The sequence below is a fragment of the Schistocerca gregaria genome, chromosome 7 (assembly GCF_023897955.1).
Source record: "Schistocerca gregaria isolate iqSchGreg1 chromosome 7, iqSchGreg1.2, whole genome shotgun sequence".
Lineage (NCBI taxonomy): Eukaryota > Metazoa > Arthropoda > Insecta > Orthoptera > Acrididae > Schistocerca > Schistocerca gregaria.
In genome coordinates, this window is record NC_064926.1 from 436118428 (window position 1) to 436143511 (window position 25084).

The 25084-nt window shown below is 42.9% G+C and overlaps 1 protein-coding gene across 2 annotated transcripts in view; it reads left to right on the forward strand.

Moving 5' to 3' along the window:
- LOC126282093 (heart- and neural crest derivatives-expressed protein 1-like) overlaps positions 1 to 25084 on the forward strand; it is a 182221-nt gene that overhangs the window by 93468 nt on the left and 63669 nt on the right. For both annotated transcript variants that reach the window (XM_049981550.1, XM_049981551.1), the window contains one exon: positions 7941 to 8398. In XM_049981550.1, coding sequence (XP_049837507.1) covers positions 7941 to 8398 — 458 coding nt within the window. The remainder of the gene's footprint in view (positions 1 to 7940; positions 8399 to 25084) is intronic.

Consider the following 25084-nt stretch of genomic DNA (forward strand, 5'->3'; position numbering starts at 1 on the left):
TATATCAGGAGTAAATCTAGTGATTGTCTCTACTAGAAGTCTGTAAATATATGTGTGCACGAATTAGCTTATTTTAAATTGATCTTAACTTGTAAATACTTTTACATGTGCTATATCGGGTTCGATCCCCGCCACTGCCTAATTTTTGATAAATAATCAGCATTGGAAGTCAGCCTCATTCTGCCAACGGCCTTGTCAAAGAGGGTGGAGGAGCGGATAGAGGTTCAGGGCACTCACTTGCCCTAGGGGTGGGAAATTGCCCCTAAAAGCAGAAGAATCAGTAATGATCAACGACAGGAGGATGCAGAAGGCAATGGAAACCACTGCATTAAAGACACGTAACGTGTATCCACAGGACATGTGGCCTGTAGTTGAAGAAGTGTCATGATGATCTCTCCATTGGCAAAAGATTCCGGAATAGTCCCCCATTCGGGTCTCCGGGAGGAGACTGCCGAGGGGGAGGTTACCATGAGAAAAAGATTGAATAATCAACGAAAGGATAATGTTCTACGAGTCGGGGCGTGCAATGTCAGAAGCTTGAACGTGGTAGGGAAACTAGAAAATTTGAAAAGGGAAATGCAAAGGCTCAATCTAGACATAGTAGTGGTGAGTGAAGTGAAGTGGCAGGAAGACAAGGATTTCTGCTCAGATGAGTATCGGGTAATATCAACAGCAGCAGAAAATGGTATAACAGGTGTAGGATTCGTTATGAATAGGAAGGTAGGGCAGAGGGTGTGTTACTGTGAACAGTTCAGTGACCGGGTTATTCTAATCAGAATCGACAGCAGACCAACACCGACAACGATAGTTCAGGTATACATGCCGACGTCGCAAGCTGAAGATGAACAGATAGAGAAAGTGTATGAGGATATTGAAAGGGTAATGCAGTATGCAAAGGGGGACGAAAATCTAATAGTCATGGGCGACTGGAATGCAGTTGTAGGGGAAGGAGTAGAAGAAAAGGTTACAGAGAATATGGGCTTGGGACAAGGAATGAAAGAGGAGAAAGATTAATTGAGTTCTGTAACATGTTTCAGCTAGTAATAGCGAATACCCTGTTCAAGAATCACAAGAGAAGGAGGTATACTTGGAAAAGGCCGGGAGATACGGGAAGATTTCAATTAGATTACATCATGGTCAGACAGAGATTCCGAAATCAGATACTGGATTGTAAGGCGTACCCAGGAGCAGATATAGACTCAGATCACAATATAGTAGTCATGAAGAGTAGGGGAAGTGGCAACAAAACGACTATTCATGTTGGTGTGAAGAATATATGAGTCTGGCGACATACCATCTGACTTTCGGAAAAGCATCATCCACACAATTCCGAAGACAGCAAGAGCTGACAAGTGCGAGAATTATCGCACAATCAGCTTAACAGCTCATGCATCGAAGCTGCTTACAAGAATAATATTCAGAAGAATGGAAAAGAAAATTGAGAATGCACTAGGTGACGATCAGTTTGGCTTTAGGAAAAGTAAAGGCATGAGAGAGGCAATTCTGACGTTGCGGCTAATAATGGAAAAAAGGCTAAAGAAAAATCAAGACACGTTCATAGGATTTGTCGACCTGGAAAAAGCGTTCGAGAATATAAAATGGTGCAAGCTGTTCAAGATTCTGAAAAAAGTAGGGGTAAGCTATAGGGAGAGACGGGTCATATACAATATGTACAACAACCAAGAGGGAATAATAAGAGTGGACGATCAAGAACGAAGTGCTCGTATTAAGAAGGGTGTAAGACAAGGCTGTAGCCTTTCGCCCCTACTCTTCAATCTGTACATCGAGGAAGCAATGATGGAAATAAAAGAAAGGTTCAGGAGTGGAATTAAAATACAAGGTGAAAGGATATCAATGATACGATTCGCCGATGACATTGCTATCCTGAGTGAAAGTGAAGAAGAATTAAATGATCTGCTGAACGGAATGAACAGTCTAATGAGTACACAGTATGGTTTGAGAGTAAATCGGAGAAAGACGAAGGTAATGAGAAGTAGTAGAAATGAGAAGAGCGAGAAACTTAACATCAGGATTGATGGTCACGAAGTCAATGAAGTTAAGGAATTCTGCTACCCAGGCAGTAAAATAACCAATGACGGACGGAGCAAGGAGGAGATCAAAAGTAGACTCGCTATGGCAAAAAAGGCATTTCTGGCCAAGAGAAGTCTACTAATATCAAATACCAGCGTTAATTTGAGGAAGAAATTTCTGAGGATGTACGTCTGGAGTACAGCATTGTATGGTAGTGAAACATGGACTGTGGGAAAAACGGAACAGAAGAGAATAGGAGCATTTGAGATGTGGTGCTATAGACGAATGTTGAAAATTAGGTGGACTGATAAGATAACGAATGAGGAGGTTCTACGCAGAATCGGAGAGGGAAGGAATATGTTGAAAACACTGATAAGGAGAAGGGAGAGGATGATAGGACATCTGCTAAGACATGAGGAATGACTTCCATGGTACTAGAGGGAGCTGTAGAGGGCAAAAACTGTAGAGGAAGACAGAGATTGGAGTACATCCAGCAAATAATTGAGGACGTAGGTTGCAAGTGCTACTCTGAGATGAAGAGGTTAGCACAGGAAAGGAATTCGTGGCGGGCCACATCAAACCAGTCAGTAGACTGATAAAAAAAAACCTTGTAAAAAGAGAACTTTCTTTCCACGTATGTTCATTACTCGTGTTTCATCACCTTTCTCTTTCTCTCCCTCTTCATTTCCTTCCCCCATGTCCATTGTTACTGGCACCCGTGGTCGAAATTTGCATGCCTGTAATTTTTCCTTATCGTTCTACGTCTCATGAACAAATATGAACAGATTTTTCTACACTATTTATGTCTATGAGGGGCAATCATATGAAAATGACGCACATGGGAAAGATTGATTACGTTCAAGTAAGGCTCGCAGACTGAGTGTTCCGTACAAAACTCAGTTTTATATATTGGATGAGTCACCTAACATTAGCGCTGGATATATTTCGTAAACCACATCAAATACTGACGAATCGATTCCACAGACCGAACGTGAGGAGAGAGACTAGTGTAAATGTTTAATACAAACCATAAAAAAATGCGGGTAGGTATGTTTTTTTAACACAAACCTAGGTTTTTTTTAAATGGAACTCTATTAGTTTTGTTAGCACATCTGAATATATAAACAAATACGCAATCAGTTCCGTTTGTTGCATTATAAGATGTTAATTACATCCGGAGATATTGTAACCTAAAGTTGACGCTTGAGTAAAACTCCTCCGCTGTTCGATCGTGTGTATCGGAGAGCACCGAATTACGTAGGGATCCAAAGGGAACGGTGATGGACCTTAGGTACAGAAGAGACTGGAACAGCACGTTACATCCACATGCTAACACCATTTTCTTGGTCTTTTTCACTAACGCACATGTACATTACCATGAGGGGTGAGGTACACGTACAGACGTGGTTTCCGTTTTCAATTACGGAGTGGAATAGAGTGTGTCCCGACATGTCAGGCCAATAGATGTTCAATGTGGTGGTCATAATTTGCTGCACACAATTGCAATCTCTGGCCTAATGAATGTCGTACACGCCGCAGTACACCTGTTGTAAAGTCGCCGCAGGCTGTCACAATACGTTGTTTCATATCCTCTGGGGCTGTAGGCACAGCACGGTACACATTCTCCTTTAACGTACCCCACAGAAAGAAGTCCAGAGGTGTAAGATCAGGAGAAAGGGCTGGCCAATTTATGCGTCCTCCACGTCCTATGAAGCGCCCGTCGAACATCCTGTCAAGGGTCAGCCTAGTGTTAATTGCGGTATGTGCAGGTGCACCATCATACTGATACCACATACGTCGACGCGTTTCCTTTCCAGTGGGACATTTTCGAGCAACGTTGGCAGATCGTTCTGTAGAAACGCGATGTATGTTACAGCTGTTTGGGCCCCTGCAATGAAGTGAGGACCAATGAGGTGGTCACCAATGATTCCGCACCATACATTTACCGTCCACGGTCGCTGTCGCTCTACCTGTCCGAGCCAGCGAGGATTGTCCACGGACCAGTAATGCATGTTCCGTAGATTCACTGCTCCGTGGTTTGTGAGACCCGCTTCATCGGTAAACAGGTAGAACTTTAATGCAATCTCTGTTAATGCCCATTGACAGAATTGCACTCGATGATTAAAATCATCACCATGTAATTGCTGATGTAGCGACACATGAAACGGATGAAAGCGGTGTCGATGCAGTATGCGCATGACACTACTTTGACTCAGTCCACCGGCTCTCGCAATGTCCGGTGTACTCATGTGGGCTTCATGGCAACAGCAGCTAACGCACCAACTGAACCCGCTTCTCCTGCGACGGGCCTGTTACGGACCCGTTTGCGTGCTACGACCATAACTGTTGCATACAGTTGGCGGTAGATGTTTTGCAATGTGCGGCACGTTGGATGCTCTCTATCCGGGTACCGTTCTGCATACACCCTGCAAGCTGCAACTGCATTTCGTCGACACTCGCCATAGATGAGTATCATCTCCGCATTTTCAGAGTTCGAATACACCATGGTCACAGTTCCTACAACACTACACTATCACAGACGTCAGGTAACACGGTGTACTACAGTTGGTCTGCGTGCGGAGACGAATGCAGAATAACAATAGCAGCAAGCGCTACATGCGGACACTGCGACAGCTTGACCAAACCACAACAGTGCACTACAGCCACACTCGTAAACACGGTCGTCATCGTAAACATGTTCCTGCAGATGCTGCTCGCCGACCGTGGCCCGTGTTTGTTACATCAGGCAACTGAAAAAAATTGTTCAAATGGCTCTGAGCACTATGCGAATTAACTTCTGAGGTCATCAGTCGCCTAGAACTTAGAACTAATTAAACCTAACTAACCTAAGGACATCACGCACATCTATGCCCGAGGCAAGATTAGAACCTGCGATCGTAGCGGTCGGTCGGCTCCAGACTGCAGCGCCTAGAACCGCACGGCCACAACGGCCGGCGCGCAACTTAACGTCGGAGGTTTCAAGCGTCAACTTTAGGTTACAATATCTCCGGATGTAATTAACATTTTACAATGCAACAAACGACACTGATTACGTATTTGTTTATATGTTCAGATGTTCTAACAAAACTAACGTGGTTCCATTTAAAAAAAACGTAGGTTTGTGTTAAAAAACATACTTCCGTGCATTTTGTATGGTTTGTATTAAACAATTACACTAGCCCCTCTCCTCACGTTCGGTCTGTGGAATCGGTTCGTCAGTATTTGATGTGGTTTACGAAATATATCCAGCGGTAACGTTAGGTGACTCACCCTATGTATATATTCTCGGGATCGAGAATCTCGACGATTTTTGCCTGTTATCGACATTGATACTGGCAAGATATCGGTCCCGGGAATCCCAAGACTTTCGAGAATGTTTTAAGTAGGATAACAAATGACAAAAGAAATATGGTTTTCTTGTCCTACAATTCCAAAGTAACAATTTTCTGATTTTTTTTTTGCTTTGATTTTTCTGTGAAACCATGCTTCTTGCTAAATTTCTTGATTCTAGGTCAACGTCAGCCACCCTATAGGTTTTGAAGAGTGAGTTTGTGGGTATCCAAAAAAAGAACCATAAGTGACTGTCTTTTTTAGGAACTACAGACCTTAGTATGAGGCAGATTTCACCTTGGTACGTCTACCAGTTCCTGCGAAAATAGGTTTTTAACAGTTGCGCAAACAGACAAACTGACGACAAAGTAATCCTATAAACGTCCCGTTTTTACGGATTTCGGTACGGAATCGTAAAAAGCACGTAAACTGTTCGTTATTTCAAAAGCAATAGCCATAATTATTAATACATTTGTCCCACTATAAGACAAGACGGTTAGTGCTTCCATGGAAAAATGTTTGCGGTTGCCTATGGGACGATGATTGTATCCACGCATGCACCTCTTCGTCCGAAGCAGATTGACGGCCACGAATGTCTTTTTCAGAACTCCAAAAAATGTAAATTTCACGGGGAGTGTATGGAGAAAGTGCGTGAGCGCAGATGTTGCCAAAGTTGTTTAGACTACGTTGCATAACTTTCGCTGGGAAGCCGTTACAAATCTTCCGTCCAGTCCCGACCTCTACCCATACAATTTCTATGTTTTTGTAGCCCTGAAGGAAGACATCTGTGGCCTTAAGTTTGCTTCGGACGAAGGGGAGAACGGCATTGACCTTTACGGCGATTACTTCTGAATTAGTGAACAGTTTACATAATTTTTAGGGTTCCGTGCCTCAGTCGGTAGAAACGGAAGTCTTACAGGATCACTTTATTGTCCGTCCATGTATATGTATGTATGTGTGTGTGTGTGTGTGTGTGTGTGTGTGTCGAACTGTTAAAACTCATTTTTCTCAGGAGCGGGTAGAGGTATCAAGCTGATATTTATGTCACACAGTAAGGTCTATGGTCTCTTGGTGGTGTTAAACATCTATACTTCTGAGGAAATATAGTCAAAAGATACGGAAATTTATGTCACGTCTCACTCATCAAAATCTAGAGCATACTTCCCACTGACCTAGAATCACAAAATTTGGCAAGAAGCAAGGTTTCACAGTACAAGCAAAAGAAAAAAACGCGAAAATTGTGATTTTTAATTTATTACAGCGGAAAGAAACGTTCTCGAAAGTCTTGGAATTCCCGGAACAGTATCTTGCCAATATCGATATCGATTACAGGGTAAAATCATCGAGATTCTCGATAACGGGTATGGATGAACTATTTATGTACAAACTTAATTTTTTACGGAACCGCTAGAAAGCTAATGCTACTCGCACTTGGCCAGTTTTATTGCATCGACGCGGTTTCATTTGACTCCGTCTTTAGTAATTCCTAAATGTTGCGTTATTAAATATAGGCCTACGTAACTTATAACATGCTTCTCGTAGTGAATGGGATGTAAACCATGTAAGATAGCGGCTGATGGCCTTGATCCTACCAAGATAACAATAAATAACAAGACAGTTATTGCTCCGTAATTGGGGCACCCCCATTTAACGTAATAACGTGAAACGCGTACAGCCGTCATTTCTATGTTATTTTATTATATGACAACCAGTTTCAGTGACGCAGTACCCCATCTTCAGGTCTTAAGTGACGCTTAGGATGTAAACTCCAATCGTATATACGGTACCGTCAGTGGCCAGCATCTATGATCTGGCTTCCGTAAAATGTTCTAACAGTGATGCTGTGTCTTCAACCGTCAACTGTTCGTTTTGAATTGGTACTGGATGGTTGCAGACGCAACATGGCTGTTGCAGAATTCTACGGCAGCCAGTTCATACATGTTGGCCACTGATGGAATCGTCTATGCGATTGGAGTTCACCCCATCAGCAACAGTTAAGGGCTGAAGACGGTGTATCGAGGCACTGAAATTTGTTGCAATATAATAATATCATGTCGAAACGACGGCTGCAGATGCTTCATTTCATTACTTAGGTAAACGGCCATAGTCCCGCGGACCATCAGTTAGTAGTATGGACATTCAAATAACCCCATTTGAGGAAGAATATATGAAACTGCTTTTAATTAGACGGTGATAAGTTATAAATAAGTATAATGATGTTACTCGCCAAATAAATGAAGACCTAGAGGCCATAAATAAAGTAAATAAATACAAGGTCAGACACACCGAATGCAAAGAAACATGCTACCTGCTAGAGCTTCCGCTGCCTGCGTTATCACGGGTTTCGTACACAGCGCGCTAATGGCTACAAAAAGGGGGTTCAAGGTTATTTACCGCGGTTAACACGGCGCACACATTTCGCCTCCCGTCAGTTTCGCTCCCCGCTCAGTCGCCACGTGCTCTGTGTGTCGACGCGGCCGCATTTATTTGGGAGCGGGTAGTAAACAGAGGCACTTTTCGTCAGGCCGGCCCGCGACAGCCGCGTGGGAGCCGCTGACGCCTCCTGCCCCCTGTTGCAGGCTGCCACGGGGGCAGCGCCGGAGGCGGAGGAGGCGGCGGCGGCGGACCTGCCTCGCCGGGAGCGGTGCCGGGGGCGATGGCCGGGGGCGGCGTCCCGGTCGGCGGCCTGCGGCACGGGGGCGGCCGCCAGCGCACGTGCGCCAACAAGAAGGAGCGCAAGCGCACGCAGTCCATCAACAACGCGTTCGCGGACCTGCGCGACTGCATCCCCAACGTGCCGGCCGACACGAAGCTGTCCAAGATCAAGACGCTGCGGCTGGCCACGTCGTACATCGGTTACCTGATGCGCGTGCTCGCCGCCGACGCCGACCCCGCCTCCGCCACCGCCGGCGCCGGCGCCGGAGCCTTCCTGCCGCCCGCCGCCGACCTCTCCGGGGGCGGCGGCGTTGTCTCTCGCTCGCCCCACCACGCCCACGTCCCGTCGGGAGCCAACCACATGGAGGACGACGTGCGACTGGTGAGTCACGGCACTTCCTGGCACGCTATGTTGGTTTAGTTCAGCCGAAGATGCTGCTGTTCACCTACAAATACGTGGGGTTACCCTAAGTTTAGATTCCGTAGAAATATTGGAACACGTTAGGCAATACTGACTCTATGACTTATCTTAGAAGAAAGATTAAGGAAAGGAAAACATACGTTCATAGCATTTGTAGACTTAGAGAAAGGTTTTGACAATGTTGTTTGGAATACTCTCTTTCAAATTGTAAAGGTAGCAGGGGTAAAATATAGGCAGCGAAAGGCTATTTACAATTTGAACAGAAACCAGATGGCAGTTGTAAGAGTCGAGGGGCATGAAAGGGAAGCAGTGGTTGGGAAGGGAGTGAGACAGGTTTATAGACTCTCCCTGACGTGATTCAATTTGTATATTGAGCAAGCAGTAAAGGAAACAAAAGAAAAATTCGGAGTAAGTATTAAAATCCATGGAGAAGAAATAAAAGCTTTGAGGTTCGCCGATGACATAGAAATTCTGTCAGAGACAGCGAATGACTTGGAAGAGCAGTTTGACGGAATGGACAGGGTCTTGAAAGGAGGATATAAGATGAACATCAACAAAAGCAAAACGAGGATAATGGAATGTAGTCGAATTAAGTGGAGTGATGCTGACGGAATTAGATAACGATATGAGACACTTAATGTAGTAAAGGAGTTTTGCTATTTGGGGAGCAAAATAATTGATGATGATGATGATCGAAGTAGAGAGGATATAAAATGTAGACTGGCAATGGCAAGGAAAGAGTATCTGAAGAAGAGAAATTTGTTAACATCGGGTATAGATTTAAGTGTCAGGAAGTCGTTTCTGAAAGTATATGTATGGAGTGTAGCCATGTATGGAAGTGAAACATGGACGATAAATAGTTTGGACAAGAAGAGAATAGAAGCTCTCGAAATGTGGTGCTACAGAAGAATGCTGAAGATTAGATGGGTAGATCACATAACTAATGAGGTGGTATTGAATAGATTGGGGAGGAGTTTGTGGCACAACTTGACAAGAAGAAGGGATCGGTTGGTAGGACATGTTCTGAGGCATCAAGGGATCACAAATTTAGCATTGGACGGCAGCGTGGAGGGTAAAAATCGTTGAGGAAGGTCAAGAGATGAATACACTAAGCAGATTCAGAAGGATGTAGGTTGCAGTAAGTAATGGGAGATGAAGAAGCTTGCACAGGATAGAGTAGCATGGAGAGCTGCATCAAACCAGTCTCAGGACTGAAGACCACAACAACCACCTTAAGATTACCCGTTAATATCTGACAATTGACCAGGTATCCTTTGACGGTCTGTGAGCACAGGCTCTGGAATCTCTTTCAATATTTTCGTCGATTTGGGCTGGCCATAGGAGTCCAGAACGAGGTTTGTCATCATTCAACAAGTCGCCATTTTAAATCGAGCAAACCACTCGTACAACTGAGCTTTTCCCATAGCGTCAGCTTGCTAAGCTGTTTTCAACGTTAAAACAGTTTCACCAGCATTTTTACCGAGTAAAAAACAAAGTTACACAGCTGCACGTTGTTCACTTAAACTTGCCATAAAAAAACGAGACTAGAACAAAACAGCTCTCGCAAAAACAATCACTTCAGGTGAGCAGAACAAGCCATATCGCCAACACCGGCGACACTGAACTGGCAATGAGTTGCGCTATGCACACCTAGCGGCAGAAATGCGTACTACACAAGCTGCGCTCAAGGCAATGTTACTCCATTTTCTATTTTTTAATTTATTTTTTTCCCTCTTTCAACATCAGATCAGAACTATCCGGATACCATATGTAGTGGGGAGTGGAGCTCTGTAGTCTAATTAAAATTCCTTACTATTTGACTCTTCACGCGTTAGAGATGATTTTATCCAATCAGAGCGCGCAACGTCACGCCAGAACCGTTCGCCGTTGCCAGACTGCCACTTAATTAGTTCACTTCCAATTCATCGACTGATATTCTTTTTTGATATGTTTCGATCCCGAATCAGTGGAGTGGCACTTTTATTTCTTACTTCATCACACATGATAACCACACCACAAACACACACACACACACACACACACAACGATGCTAATGAAATACACATGTTTCATACACAACTCTAACTAAACACTGCTGGATACTTCCGTATAAGACGCGATTCAGCATCACGTATGTGGTAATTGTAATCACACAGATAGGCTTACATTAAATAAGCTTCACATTACTTTGCGTGAAACTGAGTTTTTGAAGGTTGCAATTCATCATAGCGACTGGGTTATCGCAGATAATATAGTAAGAACGTCACTCAGAGATGTCCTTTAAGCGCAACGGGTAGCGTATCAACGTGTCTTTCTGACGTCGAGTAATGGCGGCACAAAGCGGCCCTTTGCTTGCAAAAATGAGGTTGAATATTTTATTTTTTATCTTGTACATATAACTGAGAGTATGGTAAACCCATTTTTTCGATCTCCAAAACTCTCAGGACAACTTTTCTTGGCCATAAGAACAAGAAATTTTGGCACTTTTTCAGGTTTTCGCCTATTACTCGTAATCTACGCCTCCTACTGACAGTATTACTTCTACCAAGATAAAATAACTTTAAATCTTGCGTAGAATGACCAATTTAAATGTCAAAATCGGTGCAGCCGTTTGGCCGTAATTAGTTGTCAAAGTTCGTTCATTTATACCAACTTGGCTAAAAGTCGACTCCGACCGCTGTAACTCAAAAACGGCTACTTGAAATGAAAAATTTCAAGTTATCAAAGGTGTAGAGCGTGAAATTTCTATGCATCCTACTTTCAGTAAGATTTTCAGGTTTTCGCCTATTACTCAGAAACTATGCATTTTGCTTTCAGTTGAGCGTAAATTGAATCCACGTTTTCGACCTCCAAAACCCTCGGAACAATTTTTTGTGGCCAAAAAACCAAGAAATTTAGTACTTTTTTCAGGTTTTCGCCTATTACTCAGAAACTATGCATCCTACTGAAACTAGGTTTTTGGAGTTCGTAAACGTGGATTCAACTTACTCTCAACTGTTTATAATATATATAAAAATAAAATCTTCTGCCTTGTTTTCTGCAAGCAGAAAGTACCCCGTTAGTGGACTGTGAAGGTAGTAGTTTCGAATCTCGCCAAATGCTGTAACTTTTTAAACTTCGGAATCAAATCAAAAGAATTTGGTTATCACTCTTAATCAGTTAATTGGTTTAAGTAATTTTTTTATTTCTAAATCTTTGCCACACACATTTTCATCGTCGTACCGACTTTTTTATTTGTGCTTGTTTTTCTGCATATCGTTCTTTTTTTCGTCTGGAATCTGCCTGTGTCATCTATAATCTGCAGTGCCAGTGAGGATGGCTTGTAACGGGGCACTTCGTGCAGCCAGTGAGAAGACAGATTCACGTAATCAATGATAGCAACAAATTACAGTTTGCTTTTTGCGCTGAAACTGAACCTTTTCTCTCTTGAGTTTGGTCGTAAGGCTTAGCTTTAATAGCCGTGAAGAAAGCGATCGTGATTTTAGTTCTTCCGCAGATTGTTAACTACCGCACCTCGTGAGGTTGTGATTAGCTTGGGACGTGACTTTAAATTCAGGACAACAAAAGTCGTTTCCTGCCGCAGTTGAGTTACTGGCTGCCGACAGAGTATCTCGCATTTTCGACATGTCTTCTGGCGGCCATTTCCAACATTGCTCCGCGTTACACATCAACAGCATATGTGAAGTGCCATGCCGTGTTTGTGTGTTGCCTATAACCGAGAGATAGCCGGCGCCAGGGTGGTAACACAATGACAGACAACTATCAAGTAATTTTAAACAGACTACATATATCACTAGATGTCAGTATAAAGGAAGGCTGTGTTGTCAGCAGAAAAGTATCAACACCCCAATGTGTCAGTCAGGAGAGCTTAATGGCTTCAAACGTGGACTGGTCATTGGGCGTCACCTGAGTAACTAGTGCACCAGCGACATTTTTAAAACTGCCCAGGTCGACTGTTGCAGATGTGATTGTCAAGTAAAAATGGCAATAAACTACCGCAGCTAAATCAAGAAAAGCAGACCTCGCGTATTGACCGTGAAACATCCCCTTGGAAAAATTAGTGAATTACTGTGCTGATAAACCTCTTTTATTTTCAAACAGCTGAGCAGAACTGAACGTACTCAGACATTTCTCTCTTTACTTATTCTGATCAACACTAAACTGACAGACAATATTTTTAGCGCAACGCAATCTGACTTTCAATAATCCCTACAAAAGGATGGCCTCCTCTCCCTCTCTCTCTCGCTCTCTCTCTCTCTCTCTCTCTCTCTCTCTCTCTCTCTCTTTTTTCGACCTTAAGTCAACACTTGCAACCTATAATTATTTGCTGAATGCATTCCAATCTCTGTCTTCCTTTATAGTATTCACCGTCTGCAGCTTCCTCCAGTGACGTGGCAGTTTTTTCCCTAATGTTTTAAAGATATCTTATCCTCCTGTCTCTTCTTTTTCCAATGTTTTCCATGTATTCCTTTCCTCGCCGATTCTGCGGAGAACCTCCTCATTCCTGACTTTATCAGTCCATCAAATTCTCGTGCAGTAGTTCGAGTAACGAAGATTTTTGTGAGGTAAATGATCAATGAAAGGTATATACCATATACCTTTCATTAATCACTTACCTCACAAAAACGTTACTCGAACTACTGCAATACTGCGGGCGCCAATACTGCCCGCTAAATAAAAGGTTCTAACTACTGAAGGCATTAACTACTGATAGGCATAGTGAGCAAATGAAAGATTTCGATGAAGAACAAACAATGTATTTACCTTAATAATGTTCAAAAGTCATAATACATTATATCCAGTATTACAAATTTACTCTTTCACTGGCGGAAACACGTCCAGATCGTCCGCTCTTAAAATTCTGCCATCTCTCTCGCCACATCCACCACTTCTGTTAGCTCACCTCCAACAGCGCAACGCTACGCGGTTTTCACATCCAACTGCCCAACACTACAATAGCAAATATTCCAACAATGCCAACCAGCCACAGAGCGCACACAGCACAGCCAGTGATTTTCATACAGAGCGCTACGTGGCATTACCAATATAAAAACCGAAACAGCCTACTTACAACCGTCGTGCATTGCTACATCAGCGGGAGGGATCTCTCGTGAGTTCCAAAGTACTAAGAGAAATTCAGCTATCGAGGTTACTATGCATAGGAAGGTTAAAAGAATGGGTAGAATATTGTAGCAGCTCTTCATAAACCTCACATTTCTGCGGTCGGTGCTAAGCAACGCCACGAGGCAGTGGATGGTAAATGAGAATGCGTATGAACACATCTTACGGCATTGCGTACTGCATTAGCCGGCCGCTGTGGCCGAGCGGTTCTAGGTTTTTCAGTCCGGAACCGCGCTGCCGTTACTGTCGCAGGATTGAATCCCGCCTTGAGCATGGATGTGTGTGACGTCTTTAGGTTAGTTAGGTTTAAGTAGTTCTAAGTCTAGGGGACTGATGACCTCAGCAGTTAAGTCCCATAGTGCTCAGAGCTATTTGAACCATTTCTTTCCGTACTGCATACGTTAGAGGAACAGTTCGGAGACGATGACTGTCTATATCGGCATAGCAACGTACCCTGGCATAAAGCATTTGGCCGACATAGTGTCTCGACCTGAACCCAATGGAACACCTTTGGGTTTAGTTAGGAGGCCGACTTAGTTCCAGCCACCAACGTCCAACTTCACTACCTTCTCTGATTCAAGCGAGCGTAGTCTGCCATTCATTCATAAACATTCAGACACCTCGCAGAAAGTGCTCCATACGGTGTTCCAGCAATCATATAGACGAAGGGTGAATATATCCAATATTAACGCAAATTAAGAGTTGTCCGGATACTGTTGATCAAATAACATATAATCCCTAAGCCACTTTACAGTACACAGTGCGCGGTGGGTGATAGGGTGCAGGGGGGGGGGGGGGGGGACGGTTGTACCAGTATTATCCATTTTCTGTCCTGTTCTATTTGCAGATTCAGAAGGTCAAACATGACCGCCTATATGCCTCAGAGGCGCCCTGAACTACCTTATCCTACATCTTGCTCACATGATCCCGAGAGCAGACCGTTATCTTTTGCATGAAACCGTCGGAGTGTTGAGCGAACAACTGAAGTTGTTGAAAAAACTTAACAGTGGTGTGAAACTCTATGACATTTGCAAAAACGAGAAAAATCATTTACAACCAGGACGTCCACAGCGCGCGAATGTAAGGTGAAATAAAAGGAACTTCTCGAGAGATTTCCATTTAGGAAAAACTGACATAATCTGCAAGGCGAAAAATACGTATGATATTTCAGAAATTTTATTGTTGGACATGATCACTTTGTCTGTCTACAGCGGACCGTTTTCGACCATCACTGGTCGTCTTAAGATCCATTAGGAACATCGCGCAACAGTTCGTGTATGGGCAAGTTATACAGTGTCACAATCAAAAATATGACATATTATTACTTGTGCACACACAAGGTGCACAGCATGGAACCCATGATTATGTGACAGTGATGTCTTGCGCTTGCGCGACGTCTTGCTAACAACGGGTGCATTTGAACAGGTAGATTCTATCTTCTGAGATCTCCGAAAGGCTTTCGGCACTATACCACATTGTCGATTAATAGCAAAGATATTTTTGAAATATGTAACTGGCGCAACGAATATTTCGCTAACTGCACCGAGTACGTAACAGTGTAGGCGAATGTTTAGTAGAAACTTTCGCGTGCTCCAAGGAACTGAAAATGGACGTCTGATGTTCTTAGTGAATAGAAATGATTCACGAGACAAGATCAGTAGCGCCATAAAAGTATTTGTGACGATGCTTTTGTCGATAGAAAAGTATCACCGTCGTAGTTCGTGTGAAAATACTGGAAGACTTAGACAAAATTGCACTGAGCGTAATGAATAGCAGTTATTCTATTCGCTTATAGGGCGAATACAAAACAACTGCCAATATGCCTTTGTACGTACCCTAATCTCTCTTAAGTCATTCTTGTACTGCTACGAGATATATACGTTAGTGGCAACATAATGGCCGTAGAGATTTCTTTGAATACAGGTTCTGTAAATTTACCAAATAGGATTGCACAAGAACTACGTCATATTTCTTCCAATGTATCCTATTTAATTTCCCAGATCATTTATGTTATAGCCGGCCGCGGTGGTCTCGCGGTTCTAGGCGCTCAGTCCGAAACCGTGCGACTGCTACGGTCGCAAGTTCGAGTCCTGCCTCGGGCATGGATGTGTGTGATGTCCTTAGGTTAGTTAGGTTGAAGTAGTTCTAAGTTCTAGGGGACTGATGGCCACAGCAGTTGAGTCCCATAGTGCTCAGAGCCATTTGAACCATTTGAATTAAACTGAGAATGTCAAAGTTACCTCGTCTCCACCACCTGATCATCCTTTATGTTACACTTTCTAATAGGCTACACCAACCGTGCCCATTGTCTTACCTACTCCAACATTCTGACCATTGGAATAATACTCTAGAATTTGTCATACCAGCATCTTGTATACGATTTCCTTCACAGAAGTGCTGCGCTTACTCAGAAGCCTCCCTATAAACCTACGTCTTCCACTCACCTTCCGCAATTCTCAATCCATATGATCGTCCCATTTCATATTGCCTCTTACTAAAAAATGTTATCTCCGTCCCCAGGCCCTTGAGGGCCCATATGGCTAACCGACCGCAGGGTCATCCTCTGCCAATTGCGTCATTGGATGCGATATGGAGGGACGTAGAAGAAACCGCTCTCCTGGCCGTTGTAAGTTTTCGTGACCAGGAGCCCCTACTGCAAGGTCTTGTAACCTCCGGAAAATGCTCAAGTCGACGGTTGGTGAAGTGACTGTCAAGTGAAAATGCCAAATAACGACAGCTGCGAGTGATTAGCAGAGAGGAATCACGATATACCAAATAATAACAGGGTTATTTAAGCCACGAAGCTTAGTGCACCCAGAAACGTACCTCTTCCTCCTCCTCCTCTCTCTCTCTCTCTCTCTCTCTCTCTCTCTCCTCCCTCTCTTTTCGGCCTCAAGTTCTAGTCTTTGTCTTCCTCTATAGTATTCACCGTCTGCAGCTTCCTCCGGTGACGTGGCAGCTTTTTCCCTGATGTCTTAACAGATATCCTATCATATTGTCCCTTCTTTTTCCAATGTTTTCCAAGTATTACTTTCCTCGTCGATTCTGCGGCGGACCTCCTAATTCCTGACTTTATCAGTCCATCTAATTCTCCTGTAGTACCACATCTCAAATGCTTCGATTCTCTTCTGTTCCAGTTTTTCGACAGTCCATGTTTCACTATCACACAATGCTGTGCTCCAAGTGTGCCTTCTTAGAAATTTCTTCCTCAAATTGAGGCATACGTTTGATACAAGTAGACGTTTTGCTAGTGCTAGTCTCCTTGCTCCGTCCATCATGCGTTATTTTGCTTCCTAGGTAGCAGAATTCCTTGACTTCGTCTGCAGATCTCCCACCAAGGAAAAAACGGAAATCGAACCTGGATCGTCCAGATTGGAGTCAGTTCCGCTGACTACTCGGCTCCATAGGCAGACTATCACCTTTTAGTATTACCCCTGAAGATATGATGTGATTTGCTGAAGATATTCAGCACCAGTATTGTAATCAGGTACTACCAGGATAATTAACTTTGTTGTAGGCAGTACTTTACGACGGCTTGCTGAAAAGCAATGCCTCCGAAATTTTTGTGCGAAAAAACTTAAGGCTTTTTAAATAAAACAAATGCTGTAATTCTTCATGCTTTCCCGGCGATCTGTTGACATCTTGGATATTCGGGAATCCAGCCGGATGTTCGCGAGAACGACGCGAACATCCGGCTGGATTCCCGAATATCCAAGATGTCAAAACAAATGCTGTTAACATTCTAAATCTTTATTCTCCATGTCCACATATTTGCAGACCTCGGCCACTAGACGCCTTCGATTGTAGCATGTAATAAGCCAGTGCGTAAGAAACAGCGTGCTGTAATCGGCTTTCGAACATGATGAGTTCGTCCATACCTGGAGTACCGTCTCCTTCAGCACGTCAGTGCCAGATCACGCACGAGCTCTGCGATACCTGCAACAGTGCGACGTCTTGATTTCACTGTCATCGATCATCGTCCATAGCCTCCAGACTTGGTACCAAATCTGTTTCCAAAACTTAAAGAACACCTTCGAGGACAGCATTTTGATGGTGATGAAGCGGTGTTGTCGCTCCGTCAGCAAACATTGTACAGCGTCGGTATCAACAAACCGGCCTCATTTTGTGAGAATTGTGTTTGTAGCAAGGATGACTATAATGAGAAATAAATCTGTAGACATGAAGAATAAAGATGTAGAATGTTAATAATGATTGTTTCATTTAAAAAGCTTGAGCTTTCCTATAAAAAATTTGGAGGCATTACTTTTCAGCACGGCCTCGTACATTTATCCACATTTGAAGTCAACTGCTATTTGTTAAACCAAGTAGAAATTTTGTCTTTTCTGCATTTCCATGCGATAGTCCAACGGCCCTATTTTGGTACACAACAGCTTCGTCAGCAAGCAATCTTACAATGCTGCTAATCCTATCTGATAAATCGATGTGTCTTTTGAGTACATTAGAGGTCCTATTACGCTTTCTTGGGTCAGTGTTACGTTTCAGGATAACGAACTTGGTTCAGTAGTCACGTATTCATGGGGCCGTGAAGAATTTTATCTTATCTTGGTTGGTAGTAGATAATGTGGTGCAGTGTCGGGAGCCTTTCTGAAATCTAAGATGATGCCATCTGTGCGTTCACCTTTATCTGTTGTTTGTAAGTTGACCTGTTCTCACGCGAGTGAGAAGCATTTCGAGACGCTTATGGTCTTCCATGAACGCACAATGTTTGAGCTTAGAATGTGTCCTAGTAACCCCGGCTAGTGTTCTAGCTTCATCCAACAGGTCAACCTGGTTCATATTGGTCTGTCATTCTGTGCATCAGATTTTTTACCCTCTTCGTAAATCACAGTGACCCACGTCTTATCCAGACGCATGGGACCATTTTCTACACAAGATGAGATAGCATTCTAGGCAGAGGCTTGGAATTACAGGAATTGATCAAAATAATACTGACACCTACGTAATAAAAATACTCAAAGGAAAAGTGTTCACTCGCAGCGTGTACTGCTGTAACAGACTACGTAGTACGCGAGAATGTAATCACGTTAGTTTACGGCTAGCTGCAATATGAGTCATGTGGGCTGTTTGCACTTTTAACACCTCTTTACAGCCAATATCACGGTTTCCTTAGGATCCGTTTCTCAGTATCTGAACGTCCACCGCTCATGGCGATAGAGGACCTGCCGTCTCGACATTAATAGAAACCTGCAACAAACAGGGAATTGCGTTATCTGTTAAGTACTAGTTGTGGGTGAAAGCTGAAACTAACTGGCAGGTTTTGAAGCAAGTTCTGATCAGAATGCGCAAGGAGACAGCGTCCTACATCTTTGATGAACACACGTTTGCAGGAGATTATCATGAACTATGTTGTAGGGAGAACATTGTGCTCACGTGGGAGCGATCTAGATGGTTGTAAAACAATAAACTGGTAGCCAAGATCGCAGAAATTCTTTTTATTCCATGATTACCGGTTTCGGGGAAACTAAAGCCGCCATCATCGGATCTTAGGACACATACAGGTTACAACATCAAGCCAAACAATGGTGATATACGCCGTTTTTGATAATATATTAACACATCCGTAATACCAGATCTCGTTCAACTGTATACAGCTTACAAATGAGCAGTCGTTATTCTTCGTTCACTTCAGAACAGGAGGCAATTCAGAATCAACTGTTCCGGTGTTCACTCTTCACAGCGCGCTCATAACGTTGTACCATAACTATTCTTCCCATTCGATTGGAGTATTTCGCACACGGACCGAAAGCTGTCCAGCCTGGCCGAAGATTGCTCAGTAGATTTTCCACGTTACACTCAGATCAGACGAGAAAAGCAAATTATCACTCTCGTTATAAAAATATTTTGTATGAAAGGAATTTTGGTTTTGCAAATCCTAGAGGGGCCTCGGATTAATCTGGTGAAATATTTAATCCTCCGGCGGCGAAAACAAAACACGAAAACTAATTATTACACCCAGTAGGAGGATAGAAAGATTGCTGGATGAAAGAAAGGAGAACTTCGGTCAAGAGTATGCGTCGTTAAGAGTACACACTTCGTCTGCGTTGGCTGCACTTGGTAGGAAACGCATTGTCAAACCACAGTATCAGAGCATACTGACATCAAGACCTGATTTTTACTGTTGCTCTTCAGCTTTTTCTTGGTATTAAGATAAGAAAGAAATTTTATTAGGATTAAAAGTAACGCAGATACCTCATAATTTATACGGTTTTGGCCAAACAGTTACCACACTTCAATTTATTGTATTAGCTGTTAAGATTACATGATATTGCTGCCTAGTCTACATGCTAAGGGTCTTCATTAGAATGACTCATGCTAGCTATATAGAAAAATTGTACATAAGGAACCGTAACTACGTACGTGTCGTAGCGAAGACGACGTCCGTGTTCAAATTTAAAACGCGCTCCGCAGCGCAGGAAGTAGATAGAGCACGAATTCACGACTTGCTCCGTCGTAAAAGCGCTCCCTGTGTTTATTATGAGAGCGTCTCAGGCGGGGGAAAAAACCAGGCAGTAAAGCCGACACCATAAGGCCGTGGCTGACGACCGTAGTAATATACATCATTAAACGTTAAATTGCCTCGTGTTTGCTCTGGCTGGATCAACCTCTGTGTCTCTGACCCCGGTCTTCCTACCTTGGCGGCTCGCGGGGCTCCCCTGCACAGGCCTGCCACCCTTTGAACTTTACACGCTGCTTGTGCCACATTGTTTATCCGGGAGCTGTACGCGTGGAGTCTGGTTTGCTTTCGGGTTAAAATACTCTTTGAACACTTTTACGAGCACGTCTCCCGGGTAAATTCCAACTGACAGGAGAGTTAACTTCGTCGTCGGATAAATGGACGATCAGTTTCCACGGAACTACAGAGATCTTTCACCAACTGGAAGATAATAAAAAGTCCAGTAGCAGAAAATACCATCTCAGAATTTTATAAGGTGATTGAACAGAGGATAGCTTGATTTCAGTAGGAGTTAGTACTGTGAATCTTTTTTAAACCATAATCTGAACTTTCATGCTCAGCCACATTCAGTTTGAAGGTGTTGAGAGAAGACGATAAGAATAGATAGAGAAATTCACTTAGCTGGAAGATTAGGAGTATTATAGTGCATCCACTCTAATTCACTTGTTTCTCTTACTGTTTTTAAGAAGGAATATATTTTACTAGACAGTAATCGTACTTCTACAAAGTACAGGAGAGAGGTATGGGTAACTTTAAAGAAGTACCAAAAACAAAACAAAAAAGACCAGTAGCTGAATTGAGATGTCCTGACATTGTAAAGAGCTAGAGAAGCGCAGATACCAAAGCATCCCAACCGTAACGCAGAAACTGACTTTCATTGAACCATAAAATGAAAAAAATATTAAGTCTATTGAACCAAAACAAACCTGAATCATCCGGAATCACAAGCCCCTAAGAAGTTATCTCTTTGTGGAACATCTGAGGATAAAAATGTTTGCGGAAGGGGGTGCGGATTCAAATTTGTGAAGTTCAAAAAATGGTTCAAATGGCTCTGAGCGCTATGGGAATTAACATCTGAGGTCATCAGTCCCCTAGAACTTAGAACTACTTAAACCTAACTAACCTAAGGACATCACACACATCCATGCCCGAGGCAGGATTCGAACCTGCGACCGTAGCAGCAGCGCGATTCCGGACAGAAGCGCCTAGAACCGCTCCGCCACAGCAGCCGGCTATTGCAGTTGTGTCAGGGTAGTACAAGTGATCTTTAGGCACCTAATCACCACCGAAAGGTGCTGGGTATATCCCTATGACCGCGAAACAACGGAGCAAAGTATTCAGTTGCCACAAATACGAAGACTCAACCATCATCGAACAATACTGCGGACTGCCAAGGTGTGGTGCTGACAGATTATGTTCGGATGAGGCGAACCGTCACAGAAGCAAACCACCGAAGTTTCCTGACGTTAGGGAAGGCTATACACAAGAAGTGTCGCAGGATGCTGTCCACAAGGGTATTTCAGTTCGCTGACAACGCGCCCGAGCATTCCGCACCGCATAAGGTCACACATGCTGCTTCTTTGAATCTCACCGCCATATTCTACTGACATGGCACTCGATTTCTTTCCTATCTTCGGATGAAGAAACCATTACGTGGCGTCCATTTTCGCAATGACTGCGAGGTGATTATGGAAATGGAGCGTTTCCTAAACTGCGGAAATGGAGACTTCTACAACCAAATGAGGCGTTACTGTACCTTCTCTTAGACATTGCTCGTTGATTGCGGAGAAATGCATACAACGTGAGTTTGACCAATTTATTTTGACAAATAAATTTAATTTGACAATCATATACAAATACGACAACTTTAAATCCTTTTAAAACTGAATACCAGAGGGAAAATTTTCTTTTAGTTTTAAAAATAGCATCAATAAATTGACAGCAGGTTTCTTACCTAAAAGCTTCCTCTTGCTGATTCCACAAAACAGCCAGTTTTAAAAGCCTTTGACAACTATAACCGTTCCTTGTGAATAGAAACAACACCACGTACAAATAAGGTAATCTTCACACGTTTTAAAACCGAAAACACAAATTAAAATATTCTTCCATTGTGTTAAATGGCAACACTAATATGAAATTGATTCAATGTCTGCCATCTGTCATTACCTGGATCAGCAAAACCGACGACCTTAAAAATCCTTTTTTCCTTTTAAACTTAACGATTCCTTAGCAGTCCAAACAACAAATAGTTTAACCAGTTGCCTTTTTTGTGAATTAACAGGTAGCACTTTCTTGCCCAGCTGAGACAGCAGAATATGCACGTTTTTCAAAAATTGAGCAGTTCACTTACACATTACGGATAACTGAAGTTGTAAAACTACCGTAGGTTGTAAGTAAGCCAAGACTAAGATAATTTTTCTAGTACCTCTGGTCAGTCAAGATCGTAGCAATGTTACCCACATGTTAAGTGTGCTGCATACCTATCAGGCATTACCTCACAACGATCGTTTTTTTTTTTTTTTTTGCGTATTCCATCACTTTTTACTATATTCCCTTAAACCGGAAGCGGTGAACCGTATAGAAACTGAGTGAAGAAATATAAAGCGCCGGGTAACATGCAGAATATTTTTCTGCGTAATTATCCTCCAGTCTATTACATAAAAGTAAACAGTATTTATAGCAAAATTCCAAAAGTCATGTTTTAATTCAGGTTTTATGCGAAAGTTGTTTATTTGTAACGTGAAACAGAGGGATGTTATAGTAAAAATAAAGAAAACAATACAGATTTATCACGTATCGCTAAAAAACGCAATTTCCTCGACAAAAAGGTAAAATGAAAAATAAAATAAAATAAAAGTAGAGCAAACATAGCTTCAGTACCTCGTCATAGCAGCGAAACTTAGTGGATATGCTCGTTCGTCAGACCGGAATCGATTTACGCTGCAAAAAATGAGTTCCAGTTTTGGCCATCAGATGCAAATCAGACGCTGTGAATGCAAGAAAGACGTATAGAAATGTTTCCATATAAAATGGATTAGGAACAGGATGTGGACTGAAAAGGTGAAACAAGTGAGAACGGCATAATGTTGATTTTATTACTAACCTTTATGGCTTGTCAGATGACTATGTGAATGTCATTAAGTCATAGAAACAGTGCACAGAGAGAGACTTTCAAGTTATGGCAAAAATTGGAACTTTTTTCCCTGCGTAAATCGGTTCTGCATTAACGCATTAGCGTATTTACGAAGTTTCAGTGCCATCGATAATGACAGCCCGATCTGGCCTCTGTGACTAGCAGTACTTTAATAATAACAATCCGGTACGTACATAACACCAAATACCACATAAATAGTTTCTATTAATGCAAAGAGAATGTTTCAAAACCTCCTAGAAACCGCGATGGTGAAAAGAAAGAAAATCTAGGTACAGCAGGAAGCGATTCCACAACCCGCTGGTTCGTAACGTGGTGTCACTACCAGTTACGCTAAACTGAAGTTCTGTAACGAAAATCCTTGTATTTCATGTTACGGTCTTCTGAAGGCTTTAATCACCGATATGTTGTGAACTAATATTTCATTGCGACAAATCCTACCAAGTGAAAGGTCTCTGTTGGATTCCTTTCATGTTAATTTCTTAAAACTGTTGCCATTGACGGCATACATTCCACTTCTAAATTTACTGTGGTGTTTCTGACTATCTGGGAGGAGACTGAGCAGTGGAACGTGTTACTTTTACACGTAATCAAGAACGATCTGTCACACTACTCCATTTTAAAACACAGTTTATATGTAATTCATGTCACACAGCTTCATACGGAACCTACATCTGCTTTCTTTTATATACTGTATATGATAAGATACTGTCATCCCCCTTCCCTTGTGTGTGAAAGGATGAATGAGTAAATGTATTTCTGGTTGCGTGCTTGATGGTAGCAGACAAGCCTGTCTGCTGGAGAACAGTAGGACCAACGTCGGAACAGTTAGCTACGCTTTCTAAGAGCAGAGAGGTTTCTATTCTTAGTATGGTCCTGTCCATCCTTTGTCATGTTGGTATAGGAACCTGGCTCTCTGGTCACTTCCGTTTGTATCTGTTAAGCACACTCGGTAGAGGCCCAGGCCAGTCAGCCCGCGGCGAGCGTCTGAAGTGGTAAGATCTCCGGCTAAGCGCGTCTCTGCTAAGTCTGTAAGACAATGGATTTCTTAAGTTCAGCCTAACTGAAAATTTACTCACCTTTATTTCAGGTTTAGATCTAAAATATCTAATGTTATCTTAAATTGCAACGCAGTGTAATTCGAGTGTGAAGTTCAGAATATTTTCCAGTAGATGCTTTCTCACTACTTTGTGAGTAAAGTGGAACCACGTGTGGATGATCCGTAACTCTAACTAAGATCATCTATCTTTAATGCAAATGTCTGTGAGATCATAACGTCTCGTCTGGACAATATTTTCCAATATAGCAACTTTTCTTTATGTTCAACCCACATGGGGTGTACTTTGTGAGACCAGTACCACGTGCTTATACAACTGTTTGACCCATTAGGTTAATAGTAAGACGATAGTAACCAGTTCGAGGTTTTTCTTTCGTAAATGATGGTGCGTAGAACCAGCATATATTCATAGACTGTAAGCTACAAAAATATGAGCTTCAGTGAACACGACGAATACAATATGATATCTCGGAAGTTCTGCTTATGACGTGGAGAGCATTATTGCTTCGTATTGTTTCCACTATACGTGGCACGTTACCGAGACATTGCAGAATTTATTTTCTGTTTCACTTGATGGAACGGCTCCTCTCCGTGAAACAGCAGGAAGTAACGTTACCAAACTCGAAGTTAGCCAACTTGTCCCGTGTGACGAAGCACACTGCCAGGAGACGGGGGGCCACCTGCAGACGCCGCGGCCGCTGCGTGGCGTGACGTCACGAGGTGTCCGTTTGCCCCGCCTGTCAGCCTCTCATCCGTCGTCGCCAGAGGGCCGGACGGCCCAACTCCCTCGCAGCTTTCCTTTTTCCGGACGCTGGCCGCGCTTTAGAAAAACAGCACAGCCAG